Source organism: Panulirus ornatus, chromosome 37 (assembly GCF_036320965.1).
Source record: "Panulirus ornatus isolate Po-2019 chromosome 37, ASM3632096v1, whole genome shotgun sequence".
Lineage (NCBI taxonomy): Eukaryota > Metazoa > Arthropoda > Malacostraca > Decapoda > Palinuridae > Panulirus > Panulirus ornatus.
Window position 1 is genome coordinate 29,986,041 of NC_092260.1, and position 19,901 is coordinate 30,005,941.

The following is a 19,901-nucleotide window of genomic DNA, read 5'->3' on the forward strand; positions in this document are numbered from 1 at the left end:
GTGTGTGTGGGCAAGAAACAGGGAGGCAGATTAGGAGGAGGAGCAAAATTGCCAGTTAGACAGACGTACCATAAAAAGCTGGAGGAAGGTCTACGTGATGGGTGACACGCGGGTGTTGTGGCTGCGGTGGGACCCTGCTGGGTCTGGCAGCCTCCATTGTAGACAGTGAAAGGGAAGCAGTATGTGAAGGCTGGTGCTCCACCTTCCTACCTGTCCTCTTCCTGTGTAACGCGACTTCGTCACAAAGCAAAGAGCAGGAACGTCCAACGTAGTTTAAAAGTTAGAAGGTTGGAGAGTAGTCTGGCTGTCTTTGTGCTTAAGAAGTTGAAGCTCATATGGTTGTCTTGTGTGTGTCGATAAAGACGCACGTTGTACACATTGCAGACACCAGATGATAAGTCAAGCCGAGATGTTGGGATGTTTTTCTTAATTCTTACACTGCTAAACTTGTGGATAAATGGATTTAGGTAAAGTAAGTAATACTGGCTGATAACAAAACTGAACACCAAACAGAGTCCCTTTATATCAGGTATGGTTTATCTGGTTGGATGTGATCTGTATATGTATGGGTATCTGTGTGCATAAGATGTTACGTTTACATAGATGTACATCAAATCTACGAAACATGATATTAGTACAAATGAGTAGATAAATTTATAAGTTGGTACAAAGGTTTTGAATAACGTGAGGGTGTTAAAGATTAGATCTTTGATGATGATTTTATTCGTGAAATCGATTTATACATAAGACATGTTTATACATAAGACATGTTTATACATAAGACATGTTTCATAAATATACTTAATGGTCTACGATGGACTAGGAATCATAAGGTAATAATATTTACATAATGACACTGATGATGATAATGCTTAATACTATAACAACATCAATGATTATGGTGATTATAGAAGTCATGATTATGGCTGTTGTAGTGATTAATCTTTTCAGATTATATTCCGCTACACACACATACACACATACTTTTCAAACATTCTCAAAACTGATATCAGAAAGTTAGATTAATATAGTTACTCTGTGGAAGTGATGGTTAGAAATATCATATATATATATATATATATATATATATATATATATATATATATATATATATATATATATATATATAACCAACACTTGAGAGCAACTTTCCACCTCATGACCAATATAGATTTCCACATTTAAGTTATAGATAAACTCTGAGACGTTTACCAAACATGATGTGACCATACAGGGATGCTATGTACACACACACACACATCCTTACAAACGGTTGTGCTAAATCTTGTACAAAAACAACACAAATATGATAAAGGAAATTCTTGCACTAAAACATGCAGAATAAACATCAACTCATCATATATTCAGGTAACAAGCGAGGCTTTTAAACGTCTTGCTATAATGGTTCATATAGGGAAAATGTCGGTAAATCTGATACAACGCTCCTTGTGAGGTTTAGGAAATAATGAATCATGATATCAAGATCTTGTACAACTACAGGAGAACAATGAATTCCTCGTTATACCTAATGTATTGTGTGTGTATATATATATATATATATATATATATATATATATATATATATATATATATATATATATATATATAATATATGTATATATATATCATACAGAAGTCACAATGTTGCCACACTCCATAAAGTACTTAATGAATGATAAGGATCACTAAACACTTGCGAATAAGTTACTTCTGTACACCATGGCTATAGTACAGCACACTATCACCTACGTAACTATGATTAATTGCATTGCAGAATATTGAAGACCAGAGACTGACGTATGTGACTATGAGAAAGTTATGTTTGTAGGATGGGTAGTTGCTCTATTTCGTACAAATAAATTCTCATGTATTCTTTCATCATACTGCCAAAGACAACCCCACATATGCACGTCTACATAGAATTTGGTGATTCGGGTAGTATTCAGCTTTGTTACAAAATAATGACTAAAGCCTCACGACACACTAGCGAACATGAAGCCTCACAACACACTAGCGAACATGAAGCCTCACGACACACTAGCGAACATAACTTGAAGGAACCTAAAAGTATCATGCATTTATCTCATGTGAGCCAACTACATCTGTATGTCCTTCTGTCCTTAACACACTAATCCATGAGTTTCTCTTCTCTTCCACTATAACAGACAGCCTCATTAGGACCCATTGGTCTCGTACTGTCTGAATTCCTCCGTATTCATTGTACTCATTCTTACACTGAAAACAGTCGTGCCATCCTTATCACCGCAGAAAAAATATAGTTATTTTCAATCATCTTGATACAGCGTTATTCTAAGGTCGAGGAGGGAGTAAAGATGGATATGGAGGGACATGGAGGGTCGAAAGGGTAGTAAAGATGGGTATGGAGGGACATGGAGAGTCCAGGAGGAAGCAGGGATGAGTATGGAAGGAAACGGAAGGTCGAGGAAGGACTCTAGATGGGAATGAAATAAGATGGAGGGTCGGTGAGGGAGAGGTGGGAAGGGAGAAGGAAGGATGAATGACCTTTGATGATGAGGTAAGCAGGAGAGACATCTAGAGGGAGTTTACATTCTTATTCAAGAAAAACACACACACACACACACACACACACACACACACACACACACACACACACACTTCAGTGTACCTACGCTACAAACATATTTTAAACTCTCTCCGGTTTACATTTTCTTCCCGACCTTTACTTCTCCCATGTCTTAATACAGAGGGTGGAAGAGGACTTTCTGCTATTCTCGTCTACGTCAACATAACGGCTAACTTACTGGATGACGTTTAGTGAGTCAGCACACTAAACATTACATACAGGAAATACTTCGTCAGCAGCTTCACTACAAGTATTCCAGTTGAAATACCCAATCAAATGAGACTTGAACCTGAATTGCAGTTACAGGCAAAGACAAGAGGAAACTTGAATGACTCTATTTACAAATTGGCACCGTATCCATGGCATGCATCTACCTGCCTAACATGACAGATATTCAGGTACTAAGCCAAGTAGGAGCTACGAAGCAATGATGCAACGGTGTTTAACGACGCCATGGCTTTGAGTAGTGTCCGGTGGCACTGGTGCCTCTCGTGTAGCCGGGGCCAGACTACACCTCAGAGGCAGCTAACACATAACAGGACAGCTCTGCCTCAGACCTGCCAACGTGGCAGCCTCCTGGGTGCTGTTGTGGTGGAGGCGCTGGCAGGAGGAGACGGCCATTCAAGGCTCTTCGGTGGCCAAGCATTGCAGAGGTATCTGGTAGTTGGTGCACCCGCTGAGAACCGTTGAGTACTTGTGCTTCAGATGTGTAGTATACCTGTAGGTAGTGACACACCTGTTTTCGCTTGTTTTTGGCTCGCGTATGAAGGTCTTTACAGCTGGACGGAGCAAAGTTTAGTGGCCAGGTAGTAGAGATGGAGGGAGGTAGCGGCCATGGATACCATGTTGCCGACAGCGATTATCATGTGTGTCCTGCGAAAGGCGCGGTAAAGGCGCATATAGTGAGGACAGTGGGAAAGAAGGCCAGGTTTGTTGGAGCCTACTTCCTGGCCAAGACCTGCCTCCCGCTCGATAGCGATCTGCCGAAGAACACAGAAGGTCATATATGGCTCATTGTGTCAAGATAGTGATATGGTTTTAGGTAGCAGAGGAGCAAGTGAAAATTTGTAGCGATATGTCATGAAGGAGGTAAGAATAAGAATGAACGTTGTCAGACTCTGTTAAAATGCCTCAATAAACTGGAGTTCCACGGGTAGGAGTCAGGGTCAGGAACAGAAGACAGTTCATGCATTGATCAAACAGTGAAGAGAGAAGCGATCAGAACCTTGATCCCTTTCATGGTAAGATGGCAGCAAAGTCGTATCAAATCGTGTATTTGTAAAGACATTCACGGACGTTGAGTAAAGGTGGCCCTGCTAGAGAGAGACAAGTGATGCCAGTGTTCACATGACAGGTACACACGTAGTATTATCACCTTTGATAGGAACTTGATTCGTAGTGAATGGTGATACAGGCGTATGAGATTTATCTTGATAGTGACAAAGAATAAGCTCAATGAAGACGTGAGGAGGGTAAGAATAAGTTTGACAGTACCAAGATTGTTCTAAACTGCGTTTAGTTTAGGATGAGAAAAGAGGTATTGCTTCTCACAACAGATATGATTAACTCTTAGTTTGGCAAGGGTATAAACAGTGACGGAGGCTGAAGTTGTTTCAGATATCCGTCAGATTACAGTTGTGAAATTTACCTTAACAGTGATGAGTTTTGTGAGGACTGGTGCCAAGTACAGTCGAATACCCAGGTTCACCAAGAAACAGCTCACCAGGATGGCTCCCTGAAACCAACCAAATCTCATATTTAATTCTGTGAAGTTTCTAGATATACTGATGACATAACTAACCACCAAACTTAAATACAAATTCAGGAATGTACAAAGCATTGTTTATATATCATACAGCGGAAGAGGAGGATGTAGATACTTGGTACATACTTATGAAGTATATATAAGTATATACGTTGTATATTCATCCCATTTACATAAGGAAGGGTACAAATCCATCACGATAAACAGTAACCTACAAAGGAGCTGAAAAGGACACATTGCTCCAGTACTTCCTACAATGATTACAAGTACTTATGTGCTATGTCCGGTGTAGCTGACGCCTCTTTCATCCAGATTCTGTTTTCAGAGCAACAATGTACAATGTACAATATCCAATATAAACAGGTTTCCGTGAACATTATGGAAATTCGATTGAATCATTGGTACAAATGTTTGTGGGACCAGGGTTCGCTGTCACACCTCGCCCAAATGTGTTCTAGAAAGTGTTTAGTAATTAGTTCCCTTTAGCATGAATATTTATCAACTGCCGCACCGTGGAACACATCTACTTTGAGTACTCGCCATTTACGAGATAGCAACACTACCGCAACACCAAGTGGAGGAGGGATCATACTCGAACAGGGTATCCACTAGTATGATCGTTGTAATGCCTATCGACACGGATTACACCTATCACTCGATACAAGGCAACATCCACTGAGGAAACACCCAGTCACGCAACACTTGGTAACGTAGAAGTAAGAACGCCAGTTACCAGACATGTTAGAAAACCTGCTTCTATAAGGAACGAGCTTTCAAAACAACTGCCAGTGTAGTAAGTTTGCATAGCGTTGACGTGACACTACCCAATGTTGTCGACGTGACATTACCCACTGCTGTTGACGTAACAGTACACACCAGTGGTGACGACAGTCCCCGCCAGTCATGACCCTCTGGTGCAAGCTTCACGAGCGTAACGCGACAGCCGCCATCACGTCCACTCTAGTAAATGGGATGATGACCACTTCACGGTACGTCCACTGACACCGGCGGGGCAGTATTCACAAATAGCACTCACTTGAGCTGATGATTCTGACGGTACCCACTAGTGTTGACGTGAGAGTTTCCCAATGACATTTCACTAACTATCGTGAGGCGAAACATCCACTTTCGTAATGACCGGGCAAAGTCCACAGCAGCATCCCCGGGGTAGGCTTGGCAACGCTCTATCTGGAAATAACGGATGAATCTCCTCCAGCGGGTGTGACGCGCACCCTCGACCCGCCACACACGACGGGCAGTTTAGGCACGACACAAAACCTGACCCCCGTGAGTACCACCTTCAGCCACCATCCTCCGGCTGAATGCTGGCGTTTATTCCTCACCTTCGCCACCAACAGGTACAGACACCTTCCCCGCCCGCTGTCTTGCTATCTGGCTGATCATGCACAACCTGGGGACGCCTCGTGTACGTCCTCTGTATGGGTGGTGCAGGATCTAAGATGACGTTGGCGCATATCTATTTTCAAAACTTTTTCTACAAGTTTGTGGCAATGTGTCTCTCTCGTATCCAACGCTGACAGCAATGTGTGGTAATCATACCGGAATTCATCTTTTTATCAAAACATGAATCGCTTAAATGTTTTTGAATTTAAATCATTGTGCTAGAAATTTAAGAGAACGAACCAATGGTCGCTATGATAATTCCAGAGTTAGTATGTCTCAATCAAATGCTGTGTTTTACGTCACCTAACACTTTTGTTTCCAAACATCTTATTAACGGTACTTTCTCGTGTGAAAAGAGAAGCAGCGGTCGTCTTACTTGCCAGGATGTCAAGTATATGAATAGAGAAGGAAATGTTATTGTAACAGTAATTCAAAGATTGTCTGACGTTCCACTGATCACATCTCCACTGTAGCAGGCGACCCTGGGCGCATGTCCAACACAGATCATTAATCTTGTCGAGGTGGCGCATCCCCTTCACACCAGTCTACTCCCCTTCTGATTGTCCCGTGTTGAGGGAGGTGTGTGGCTTACGTGCGGAGCCTTCCACCACTCTCTCTCGAGGTGACCTTCTGGCAAAGGGTCACCATAGAACGCCCGACGCTTAACTCGTTAGCCGGTGATTGTTACCGTGAAAATCTATTAATCACTAGTGTTGTCAGAGGATTGTTTTGCAATATTCCAAGTCGTTAAGCACTCACTTGAGGTCGAGCTGTCAGACTGATCAAGGAAGGTGTTCTTGTGGGAGTTATCAGCAATTGGGAAGTCATTTCGAAGGTAAAGAACACGAGCGTACGAGTTGGTGCGTCATCTGAGGGAGGCAGACCATTGGGACGAGCAGGAGGACGCCCTAGAGGTGTCAGGCTGTTAAGCACTACCCTTAGAGCACTGAAATGAATAACTGAATATCTGACGTTCACTCGGATGTTTTCCACGAGACCCATGTGAAGGAAAGGGAAACCTACTGCACGTGCAAGACCATATCAACATGATGACACTCGCACATTTATGCCAAGATATAAAGACCAAATTCTGTTTGCTTGTGTTTGTAATCCTTAAAGGGAATCTGCTTACGTATCATTGATCTCTTTGTTCGTTGCTTTTTCAAGCTTCCGTTCCATTTCGTTGCCATAGTCTCTTGCACTTTAGAATATCATTGCCTTTGCACTATTCCAGGTTTTATTAGTCTCAAAACAATATAATTTCTTTACATCAAAGTGAGGTTGGATGATTTTGAGTTTATAAAGCAGATGCATTGCAAATAAAAGAGAATTCAACATATTCTTGCACATGACTTTCTAATTCTTTTATTCACTGATAAAATCAATTGTGTGTGAGGAGAAAATGATGAAGAAATCCATGTCTTTGTATAATTAAGGTTCGGTAATTCTAAGATCAACTTCGTTATTCTCATCCTAGACCGCTATGATTATTACCTTGAATGAGGATGGTGTTCAAGCTCACATTGAAGAAAGATATCACCCTGCTGTAATTCACAGCTCATGCATGTTCTCCTCAAGTGGAGTAAAACCGTGATGACTGCCCCTGTGTTGGTGAGGTCCTAGTACTGACCCGAACACGTCGGTGTGGCCTGCGGGTGACCATGCATGTGAGGTTGGCATGCGGGTAACCATGCATGTGAGGTTGGCCTGCGGGTGACCATGCATGTGAGGTTTTCGCAAGAGTTACTCCGGTGAGCAACTAACGAGGACTGAGCCTCTTGTTAGCGCTGACAGTGTGGCAAGCCTATGAGTTACGGTCTGTACCAAGGGGAAGATCAGGGTTACGGGGGCATAAGGTTTATTCCCTGACCTACTATTGTCTGGGTCATGCGGCTGTAAATGGTGTTCATGGACCAGTATCTAGTTCACAGACTGTCAGGCTACCTGCCTTTTTTCACTCCCGAGTATTATATCCACGAGTGACGTGGTGGAGGACCAAGATGGTCTGAAAAAATTGATGGTTTCTTGTAAACATGATCCTGTGTTATGATTCATAATGTCTTTTATCATTGTAAAGGCATTTTGGTAGCATGGTTTTGTTCTCTTTTGTAAATCTGGGACTCGAGGTTTGATTTGTAACTTCTTTTTTATGATAAAACACTAGACTTATTACCACAACCGAGAGAAACTTGTCCAGAGAACTACCAGGAAACCGTTTCATTGTCGCTGTAAACCACTGTGGGTACAAACAAGTTTCTCTCGCTTTACTTCACTAGATTTATCTCGCCCGTTTCTTATGCCATGTTTTACTGGGTTATTTTAATGCAGACACTGCAAGTCTATTTGAGTTTAATTTCCAGATTTGCACTTTCGCTCCATAACAGTTTGCTAAGTGCATTTATACTCCCTCATCAGGCAAGGCTGACGGGCCTCTAAAGCTAATGTGTATGACTGTTGTCTGTCGTAAAGCTGAGTGTGTTTCTGTTTTTGATGCAAGATGCCACCTGGAGGACGTTGTGAGGGTTGGAATGTACGACCATCTGGCAGGAATGTCTAGATTATCTCCAACTTAGAAAAATTGGTACAGGATCAATGGATTTTACGGACTGCGACCTCAAGAAAAAATTAGAGACAGTCAACCGAAATGTTTCTCCATACTCAGCGGTGTAGCTGTAAATAACAACGGCTTCGACATACTTTCGTCCACGGCACATCCACAATCTCCTGTGTGTCGAGCGACCTCGTTGTGATAAAGCCTATATTTTGTGTGGTGACCTTTGCTATTGGATTTCCTAGGTTGAGAAACCCAAAAGTAACTGCAGAGACAAAGTGTGATCACTCTATACAGTCTTTATAACGACGATGATCACTCTATACAGTCCTTATAACGACGATGATCACTCTATACAGTCTTTATAACGACGATGATCACTCTATACAGTCTTTATAACGACGATGATCACTCTATACAGTCTTTATAACGACGATGAAAACCTTATTTTGCGGGAGGATCACAGGAGCCTGTAGTTCGATGTCACCCACAACTTCGTACGTAATTGTAAACACTTATAGTACAGAGCCAAACACCTACACTCGATCACTTGTATTCCTGATATTCAAACTCCCAGCACGACCTACGCCCACTGCTGTACTGCGATGACTGTACGGAAGTTTTCCGTCCTTGTTCGTCTTGTATATAAAACGGTGAAAAATTTACTAGCAAAAATATAGATATCCATGTAGCCAGGAGTGGACAACAGGTGTGCACAAGTTGGAGGTGTCCGAATGTTAGCATACAGGAGGTCTGGCTGAGGGTGTGGAAGGCAATACGATGATGGGTGGGTGTGATACACACCCACACCAACGCTAGTGGCCTGCTGGCTAGTGAGTCGACCTCCAGCTCGCTGATCTTTTGTGTAGCGAGAAATAAAAAAAAAAGAAATAACTCGATTGTCTTCCTTTGGTTTACTGGAGGGTAACGATCGTTGGTAACAGCCGTAATATGTAACAATACCAGAGTGAATCCTTTTGGTTGTTAGATGCGGGTAGGCGGCTTTAGCTAACACAAGAATCTAAACATCCAAACTGCCATGCAATACAACTGTCATGCAATACAATCAAAATGTGTCAGATGTAAAACTTGAGAGTCATGATAAACTGAAGAAAACCTGATCCATAAGTCGCCAACACAGACGTCCGCATGTGACTCACAAGAGTACAGTGATCAGCGTCCAGAACCAGTCATTACCATGTGCCAGGCCACTTACACTCCCACGCAATGATTCGTTGGTAGAAAATTGTGCTTGTGCATCAGTTTCTACATTTGATCATTGTGTGTGTGTGTGTGTGTGTGTGTGTGTGTGTGTGAATAATATATACTTGTAAAACGCATCAAATTCTTTAATAACTAGTTGTATTCGAGGAAGCCACTGTTCTCAAGTAGCACCCTCTATCATAAAGCTGGCTACGTGCGTCGCATCACGGAAGAGAGAAGCAACACGTAGACCTATCATCAGGCTGACATGTCCAGGCTTCCTCGAGTGGCTAAAGACAACTGTTGTCATATGCAGACAAGACTTGCCTCTGCAGCCAACGTATCATTATCCGAAAAAAAACTAAACCCAGCGACGAGAAAATTGCTCTGAAATCAACTTGCTCCTGCGCCCGGGGAAGGGTTCGTCAGCAGGTCTTGTCATCAGCAGCTTTGAAAAATACGAGGAAATATTTCAAGTAAGATCAGTTGCTGCGAAGTGTTCATGATCTCATTTTGTGAAGATCATGACATTCAAATTTGTTTGATACATTTTGTTTCTCCGGGTGACGAATGATCCCTCCATATAAATACACAAGACAAGGGCACACTAACAAGGTAGCAAGTGGTGCTGTGTCCTTGACTTGGATATCGTCGTCATCCCTAACACTAATACCAACCTGAACAGGACGACTGAAGGTACACTGAGTTCTTCCAGGTGAATCCTGGAATACGATGGACTTTATGCTGGCCGGAGTTTGTATCGTGATACTCAACCCTACATGAATACTTCATCATCCGGATATGTGAAGGTCAATGACACTACAGCTTTGGCTCTTGTCATGAATAATCTGCCTCTTTATCTCTGTCATCATTGTCACTGGGTGGACCAAGTCTCTCGGCACAACCACTGGAAATCTGAATCGAGAGATCATTACGGGAAGCAGAACTTATGGTAGTAACTAAGTCCCTGCGTCTCGACTCCCAGCGAGGTGGCACGCAAGGTCATTAAGCTCGCGTATAACTCCTTCCAGTTGCTGGCAGGAGGTCACTAACGACGGAACCCCGGGGGACAACACGACCTACGCTCGTCTCCTCACGTAGCCCCTTGCTCAACTCTCTCTCTCTCTCTCTCTCTCTCTCTCTCTCTCTCTCTCTCTCTCTCTCTCTCTCTCTCTCCACCATGTGATGGATTTCTTTTCTCCGTCTCTTTGTCTATCTCAGAAAGCTAAAAGCAGCATAGTTATTTAGATGAATATTGATTAGGTTAATCTGAGATGCAGAATTTAACTGAAATCTGACAACCTCACAGGTAAAAGGGGTTACGGTAGGTCATACGATGTAGCAGTGGCTCGAGACATGACCCTTGACATTAAGCACGTGAGCGATGTGTAATCAACAACCTCGTCATAGCGACATCAACCATAACTTGCCATGAGCTACAACCAGGATGTACAACAACCTCGTCATAGCGACATCAACCATAACTTGCCATGAGCTACAACCAGGATGTAAACCATTAAGCAGCATAAAGGTAAAAAAAAAAATGTAATGACTGTATTCTATGCAAATGCCACACTTATCAAAGTGTAAATGGGTGAGTCATTTACATATGCTGATGTGAAACACGGATGGGTCACATCAGCAGTTACAGTTAAATATAGATGACCAAAACTGTGCGGCAGAAACAGAACTCTGAGACGTCACCTCTGGAAAGTGGATGAGGAACTGTATATACAAATGCCACTGAAACACATCCAGTATTGCATGAAGATACAGAATATAGAGGGAAAGTGCTTTTATTATTATGTACAGCCTCAGTCAGCTATCACTATGATGAACAACTTGGGAAGATTATCAGGAGGAAAGCAGACTGTACGTGAAGCGACCTAAGGCAACAATATCTTATTCACGCCAAATATTTCATACATCTTGGTGAGGTCGGTGAGACACTTGGGGTTTGTGATCATCATGTAATCAGTTTGCATCAAACACAGCACCACATACAATACAGATGATATGATGATGAAAATCTGAAACTGTAAAGTACGTAATCATGAGGCGTGACGCAAGTGTACCGTCATCATGTGGTGCAGGTACACGTGTTCACTCGACCAGTGTATACTACAATGAACGGTATACTACCAGCTTTGATGACAGCTTAACTCCTCGCCAGCGGTCCCTGAGACTCTTCATCATCTTGAAACCTACCTTCTTACACTGTCTTCTCCTGGATAACGAGGGACTTATCTCAATCAGGAAACCATCTTGGGTTACAAAACTGTCGGAGCAGAAGTTGGAATCTATTCTTAGTATCGTCAGTCTTACAGAATGTTGCTTCAGCTGATGATCTCGCCCGAGGGGGACAGGGTCATTCTCTCTTCCCATTCCTTGTTCATTCAGTTATATCTTGGTAGTCGTGTTTAGAATTTTTGGTTTGAATCACACTAATGATATGTTTAAAACGTAGTATGAACTGATGCTGAAGTCTTGGTCATGAAATTCAAGAATATTTACTTAGAACAAATAGAAACGTAGTTATGGCATGATACGAATTTTCCTGTAGCGTTGCTTGTGTTCATGGTAATTCCGGCGACTTTCCTCTTGGTCATTTTGAATATCATAATCATTCCAGCGATAACTATATGCCGGTACGCCGCGAGCTGTATAAGAAAAACTTTAGAAAAAAAATGTATTTTCTTATCAGCATCCGACCCGAGGGACTGCGGGTGACTCGCTCTACTTGCCTTTTACCGACCATTTCATCACTTGACCACAGAGGCTACAAGCCCCTGCAGGCCCTGCGTTCATGCTCAGTACAAACACCGACTTCAGGGACAATTTGAAATGACATCTACCCCAGCTTACGGGCCCCTCCTTCCATAATGAGCATAGATTGATGTGGAAACAGATATCTGGGGGCATTCCGAACGCACCTTGGCAGGGATGATCACTGGGTGGTCCCTGGATGGTCCCTGGCAGGGATGATCACTGGGTGGTCCCTGGATGGTCCCTGGCAGGGATGGTCACTGGGTGGTCTCTTTTCATATTCATGGTAGGTAACCCTAGCCAACATCCAAGATGGCCGCTGTTGTAACTAAACCCAGGCGAATGACACAGACTCGTGTAAGGCTCTAGTTCTGTCTTGGTAACTTCTCATGACTAACTTGCTGTACGATGAGAGTATCCCACACACACACACACACACACACACACACACACACAGTGCTGTAGTACAGGAAGGTTGGAGGAGACTCACCTGCATCATCTGATGGTTGTCCCACATGTGGGTCGGGTGGTGCTGCGTGTAGGTCACTACAGCCACCAGCATGAGCACCGCGTTGCTCAGGAAGTACAGCGGGAAGAGAACTTGCTGCACCTGCGCGAACACGTGTCTTGGGACGGTGAAGAAGAGCGCCAAGCCTGGCAAGTTGGAGAAAATCAAATAATTGAGCGAAAAGGTAGTTATATACTGCCACCACCACGTGCGAGGATGAATTAGTCAAAAGTAACAAGTATGTTTTGATTATGGTATGTAAGGAACTTTGGATCAAAAGTATATGATGGAGTTGTTTTGTGGTGTATACTATCATTCCCATCGATCAAGCAAACTTTAATCTTTCAAGTCTGAACAACAAGCCTATCAAGGCTCCAGTCAGTTTTGCTCACCAGACACAAACGTCATCCAGACTTGACTGCCGAAGACGGTGCTGACGGCGGAGACATAGAGGAGGCGTGTGAGCGTAGAGGCTTCGGTGGCATGCCTCCGGGAGTCGGGGAAGAGCCTGAAGGCGAGGTACACCACAGCAACTATGGTGATGAAGTGTGCTGGCTGCGTGTGCTCCAGCAGCTCCCTGAGTGACAAGAGGAGAGGGACATGCAAGTTAGATTTCTGGGACCAGGAAACTCACTCTTATCCTTATATGAGACACTTCATGATAATGTATATAGAGAGGATGAGGAAACGAGGTTCATCTTTTGGCTACAACGCTTAATGAAAACTACAAACCAAGTTGCCTGAACTAACAACAGACCTACCACAGCAACGAAGTACGTCTTTGTAAGGAAAGGAGAGAAAAGATTCAGTGATCCTCACTCAGGGTAATGTACTCCCAAGTCAGGCAACTTCTGAAGTAAGAAAGTGACTCGCTGGGGGAGTCTGTGGTTAAGCTAGTTCGAGCACTCCATACGAATCTCCCTGTCCGGGTGACACAAACTGATGTGTCTGGTGGCCAGCCTTCACGACCTCAGGGGTTAGAATAGCTCAGTAAGCACTATACTGCCACACCGTCTACAGCAACGGACGACACGCATTATATGTGGATCTTTCCCGACGAGACTCAGTCACGAGGGTAGAATGACGTAAACATCCGTCGTAACTTTACGTTAATCATGTAACGTTGTTCGTCTCTAAATCGCAGTTCGACTCCCCGTCATCTGCCCAGCTGTTACAACAGTCCTGCCTCGCTGGAACAAGGCCATAAAACAAAATACTCCACAAATATAGTAAATTCCGGCGACAGATGATCATCGTCACACAATATCAAATCCAATAAACGTAACCTACAGGCTTTTGCATGATAAAGACCTCAAGTTATGCACATGGATACTTTCCTGGCAACAGTTTCTTCACTTTAACTGTCGATAAAAGATCGAATAGATATTTCCAAGCGTGCGTGCGTTACGCTTTCACGGCCAAACTGTAGCACCGAGACCCAGATCGTGGGTGTCGGTACTTCAGAATTTAGGCAATGTTTTAAGCGCGTTGGCTTTGAAGGCCGCTTTGAGACCACCAAAAGCCACTATCAAAAGCTTTATATATATACATTATATTCTGTTCTGGACTTGACACAAGCAACCTGGCTACCTGAAGTTATAACAAAGGTCCCTCAGGATCAAAGGCAGAATTCAAGAGCCTCGCCTTAAAGGCTAACAAAGTCCACCTTACAATCTGATATAAAGATTTTCTTTATTTTCGTGTAACGCCGAACGCCCCTCCAGCTGGCACTAAATAAACGGAAACATTAAAAAGCACAACAATCCTTTTCTATATATTAATGTACAATGCATTCCTGTAGACAACAGCTAAATACCGGCTTCCTTATAGTTCTAGACAATCAGCTTTATGTTTACAAGCTGTGCTGTAAAACTGATCGTGAAGCTCAGGTCTCCTTTACCTGTATAGTCTGTGGGATTACATTACTGCGGTACACGTTACAGGACAATGTCTTTCCTGGAAAAACTGTATCAGACGTAACTACATACCCACCGGTTTTCTATGATCTCTGTTATCCGTACTTGTTTCTTTCTTATCGTCTGTAATCTTAGACATCAACTGTCATGTGTTAGTTTCTACAGAGTTTATCACAAAATCAACTTTCCCAAGTACTATATTCCTGTGTAACAATGAACAACTTCGACCCTGGGCTTCAAGAACATGTGCAACATAACCCTGTTTGCGAATATGATAGCATTAATCACGTTTGATTTATTTTGATATCTTTGATTTATATTGATATCTTTGCTCTAGACATCACTCATTCCTACACTACAAACACCATTTCAACAGAACCCAAGACCTTTCATAACCATGATGCAACTGCTGCAGCAAAGACACCAAGCACTTACTTCTTAGTTATCTTGCTTTCCCTGCTCATATATACACACACATCATTACACTTTTATCCCTGGGGATAGGGGATTAAGAATACTTCCCACGTATTCCCTGCGTGTCGTAGAAGGAAACTAAAAGGGGAGGGAGCGGGGGGCTGGAAATCCTCCCCTCTCGTTTTTTTTTTTTTTTTTTTTATTTTCCAAAAGAAGGAACAGAGGGGGCCAGGTGAGGATATTCCAAAAATGATCCAGTCCTGTGTTCTTAACGCTACCTCGCTAACGCGGGAAATGGCGAATAGTTTGAAAAAAAAAAAAAAGATAATCATGTTTGTGCCTGAGAGTATAAGGTCCACTATATTCGTGTGTGAGAACATATGCAGCTTAGTCAGTTCAAGAACATTGTATTCACCATATCTATGTTCATGAATATCGTCATCCACCACACTCGCGTTCGTCAACATGATAAGTCTACCATTAGTGTTTGAGATCGCAATAGTGTCCGCCATACTCGCGTCCGACAAAGTGAGACTGTCTGCCATGTTTGTATCGGAGACGGTGACACCGTCCACTACAGAGTATATTTGCACTTAGTATCTACAGTAAACATTTGGTACAAGAAATGTTTCGTTCGATATCCTTCCTATTTTGATATTACTACTACCTCATCACAACATAACAATCATGTTACAACATACCCTAGTAACTATGGTCACGTGGCAGCGTTCAATTACACTATTATCACTCACTATATCATATAACATTCCCGTTCAACGAAGACTGCAAATCAGTTTTCAAAAAATGGAAAGGCCATGAAATTACTTACAAAAGTTGGTGACATTATAAACACTGCATCAACATGCATGCGTTAAGACAACACGGTCTTGAAATCAGCCGATGACAACAGATGAAAGACAAATGTTATGGTTTTACAGGAAACTGCGCGAAACTGCATGAGGAGAAGAGTGAGCTAAGGTCCGAGTTAGCGAGGCTATCGTACCGAAGAGTATTTGGGTGTCTGCGTATGTGGCTGTCTTAGTAGGCCCGTTTGTTTGTCCATGTGTACATGCTGCCATACGTTGTGAATATGCAGGAGTCCATGAATCCCTGAGGGTGTAAACATCCATGCTTGCATGTGCATTCTTGGGTCTTTGTGTGTATGTTCATGCACCCATCCGTGCGTGTATGTACATACGTCCAACGTTGACGTGGATTCGCGGGTGTGCGTGTATGCCTCCATGTACGAGCAAGACATACATGCGTCTGTGCACATGTCCATATGTGTGTGCATTCATCCATGCATACCTATATGTGAATGCAAAAGCTTTGGCGTGTATGTTTAAGTGATCAGTAAGCAAGGGTGGCAAACATAACTGCGCTACTTCAAAACGCACCTATCAGGTCACTTTGAGTACGAGTGGCCAAATATATAACAAGTCGAGTTTTATCTTCGGGAGAATTTTCCTACATGATTTCAAATCCTGAAAAGTACTTTCCATTAGTTGCGTATGTAGCGAAGTAGTGCATTGCCTTAGGCAACAATCACAATGGAAACCATCCAGAGAAATGCGTTTGCTTGTGATAAATGTGCTTGAGCGCCCTGTGCCACGTGCCTGCATGACGCACCTATTGCAACACATTCCTACCTGAGGCATCGGTAACAGTGTATTCCTCAGGGACACATCACCTTTACTCGACAGCAACACTATATGTCCAACGTAGCGCATCAAACACACTCACCTGTAATTTGGCGCGTTTTCTTTCTTCTCTTCTGACTGGAAGTTCTTGTATTTCTTGCCGTACTCCTTGATCTGCGCCTTGGTCACCTTGGTCGGTTCCCTCTTCCGGGAATCTACGAGCTTCTCTAGTTCCTGTCTCGTCAGGGCGTCGGAGGATGAAGTGAACATATCAAATCCATCGGAGGATCTGGATTTTTGCATCTCCGCTGGACGGAACTCTGAGATGGAATGGAAACGGTTACGGGTGGTTGAAGGTGGCATGTCTGGAGGCGCCAACATCCTAGCCCCAACTCCCGCTACCGTCATAGTAGAGACTTTTTCTATGGTCGACACGCACATTAACTCGGCAGGTACTTCTCGGGACAGGCTCCCAAGACCACAACAGTGAGATAAGTAAACTAGAACGATTGCACTAAAATGATTAGAAGCTGACGGTGAAAAAGCGCCTTTTTCCCGTTCCTGAAATGAATTACAAAGACAGTTCTGTCTGCCAAGATTAACAAGTTAATGTAATCTTGGGTCTTCAGGTATTTACCGGTGGAGCTCACGTCGAGATATGAACACGAAGGGTTTGCCTCACTAATATATAGTCACCGGCCCCACGAATTACCCCTGCAGTTGCCAGATAGCGGATTGGTGTTGCACGTTGGGTACGCTATATACTTGCCAATTTGCATGATTTTTCGTTATGTGGTCGGATCTAATGGGCATCAACAGCTGAAGATGATCAAAGCAGAATCCATAGCGTACATCAAGCATAGATTACCTTTAAATGTTGGCAAATGGTCATTGCCAAGCGTTGATTCCTGGCGGGAATACGACTAAAGAATGACATCGCAAATGTACGAAAGAAACCTTTTCCAAACTGGATTAAAGATGGAGTTTAAAATGATCTTGAAAACTAGGTACCACTGCAAGGTTACCGACATTGATTAGGTCAACGCTCTCATAACAGTATCTGAGATAACGGCAAAAATACTTTAGACATTATCGAAGTAAAATTACAAATCCAGCATCAAGTGGCTATACACCCTTAGCGTCACGTACGCTAGGCTCTCTCTCCTCTCTCTCTCCCGCTCTCTTTCTCCTTCAAGCATCAGTTATCTGCGCGCAGTCTCGATGGTTTTCCAGAAAGAGCGTTTTACGTAATAAGTCGTGACGTCACAGGACATGAGCTACTCAATAAAGATCCTCCTTACCGATGCATGCGTATTGTAATTGATGTGATGACCATTGCGTAAAGCTGCTTTACAATGATGTGTGCCAAGAGGGGTGCGCATATTCGGAAAGAAGATAAGTCAAGGTGATACATGGTTGGAGAGAGGGCTTGGCCGAGGGGCGGAGTCTGAGAGCGGCATCACGGCAGCATAGAGTTAGGCGCCTCACTCTGGTCACAGACGTTGTCGGGGAATGTGGTACGTATCTTCGCGTCTTCTGGCTGCGTCAGCGGTGCTGTATGTCTTACTTGATGGCACCTCTTTGCCCCATTCTCATCTGGTTTATTACTTATTTCACCAGACAGGCCATGGCTGGTCACATCAGCTGACCATACGCCTCTGATGCTCAGTGTTGATGTCATCCGACACATCGTAAATCAGGTGGAAGGTTAAGATCACGGGTCACTTGTGTCTACCATGGGAAGGTTCCCATGTCCAGTGCGCTCGCGAACTGAGAATATTTCCTTTTTTCACTTTCATGATAGATTAGTTATTACAGAATTAAGATCTTAATATTTCTGGTACACTAAATCTCGATTGAAGACGTGAGAATCAGTATCGGCTTCTGTCAACAAATCCGGGTAAAATATATTTCGCTTGAAGAAGAAACATGATTGAGCACAAGCATGACTGACGTTGTCAGTCTTCTGTTTACTTACAGACCGTATCCGTGATGATACAGGAATATGTATTTTGAGGAAACTGAGCGACAAAATCGTTATATAGTTTGGTAGGTGAATGTGAACATGTTCGATACCAGTCGGAATAAGATTAGTCTTATTATTCATCTTTGTGTCCATGATTGTATATATCCACACCAAAAAAAAAAGGAAGATGTATAAGCTGCAGCACAACAATGATTGTCGGAGCAGAGGAATGACTGACTACCGAAGATGCGACACGTGAGGCACTACCGGTGCGCTCCTGTTGTGTTACGACGTTACTGGGACACTTCGGGAGCTTTCGTAGACGAGACGTTTTCAGAAAATCCATAGTGATGAATAATTAGTTTTATGAAGATGAGTAAATCATGACCTACAGATACGTTATAGGTTAATATTATAGGCCAAATGTAGATGAGTTCTTGTGCTCAGTTAATAATTCTGATGTAAGACTAGTTATTTCCTGTCTTAAGTATGCCACTGTGGCAACCGCTTGTGGGATGCAGTATACCACCACACACATCTGAGCATTTGGTAAATTATGTTCATACAGGCCTTCATGGCTCCATGGTTAGCGTTGCTGACCGTGTGTCACATACGGGCGTGCTTGGGTTCGAACCCAGAGCGTGGCATTTGTCCCGCAGTCCCACAGGGCTGGTCGAGAAGTGTCTTGGGATGGGGTTCCTTGTGTTTATATATGTATATTTGTGTGTGTGTGTGTGTGTGTGTGTGTGTGTGTGTGTGTGTGCTTGAAACAGATGGATTTGTATATGATATTTATAGATCTAGAGAAAACATATAGTAAGGCTGATAGAGATGCTTTGTGGAAGGTCTTAATAATGTAAGGTGTGGGAGGAAAGCTGCCACGAGTCAGTTTTTATCAGCTCGTTCACCAAAGACCTGTCTTGCCTATTTCCTCGTCTCGTAAGAAATTCGTGTTTTCCCCAAGACGTCATCAAGGTACCAGGTAATGCATCTCTAACACTGAAGCTTCTGTTATCAGTCTTGCATATTTTCTTCACAGAAACTTATAAAAATTTGTCGTCTCCTAATAAGAAATACAAGATGAAAAATTTCACCTTAATTTTGGTCAAAAGCAAGCTTAAAACTGACTGAAATGTGGTTAGATTAGTAATGAAATATGAAAT

The 19,901-nt window shown here is 43.0% G+C and overlaps 1 protein-coding gene and 1 long non-coding RNA gene across 4 annotated transcripts in view; one reads left to right on the forward strand and one right to left on the reverse strand.

The window, feature by feature from the left end:
* The window catches only part of LOC139760679 (uncharacterized), an 87,544-nt gene that overhangs the window by 10,228 nt on the left and 57,415 nt on the right, over nt 1–19,901 (forward strand). The gene's annotated exons all lie outside the window — the stretch shown is intronic.
* LOC139760677 (transmembrane protein 205) lies at nt 706–17,432 on the reverse strand. Its single transcript, XM_071684203.1, has 5 exons — nt 16,876–17,432; nt 13,195–13,379; nt 12,785–12,948; nt 4,254–4,340; nt 706–3,585 (listed from the first exon to the last, which is right to left on the reverse strand). Exons 1-5 carry the CDS (start codon nt 17,211–17,213, stop codon nt 3,379–3,381), a joined length of 981 nt encoding a protein of 326 aa, XP_071540304.1. The 5' UTR covers nt 17,214–17,432; the 3' UTR covers nt 706–3,378.

Bases quoted from the DNA above. Each gene is read 5' to 3' on its own strand.
- LOC139760677 (XM_071684203.1), bottom strand. From the start codon at position 17,213: ATGTGCGTGTCGACCATAGAAAAAGTCTCTACTATGACGGTAGCGGGA. The intron at 13,380-16,875 runs GTGAGTGTGTTT...CTTGTCACTCAG, and splicing joins GAAAACGCGCCAAATTACAG to GGAGCTGCTGGAGCACACGC. The intron at 4,341-12,784 runs GTGAGTCTCCTC...GGTTGGTTTCAG, and splicing joins ACAACCATCAGATGATGCAG to GGAGCCATCCTGGTGAGCTG.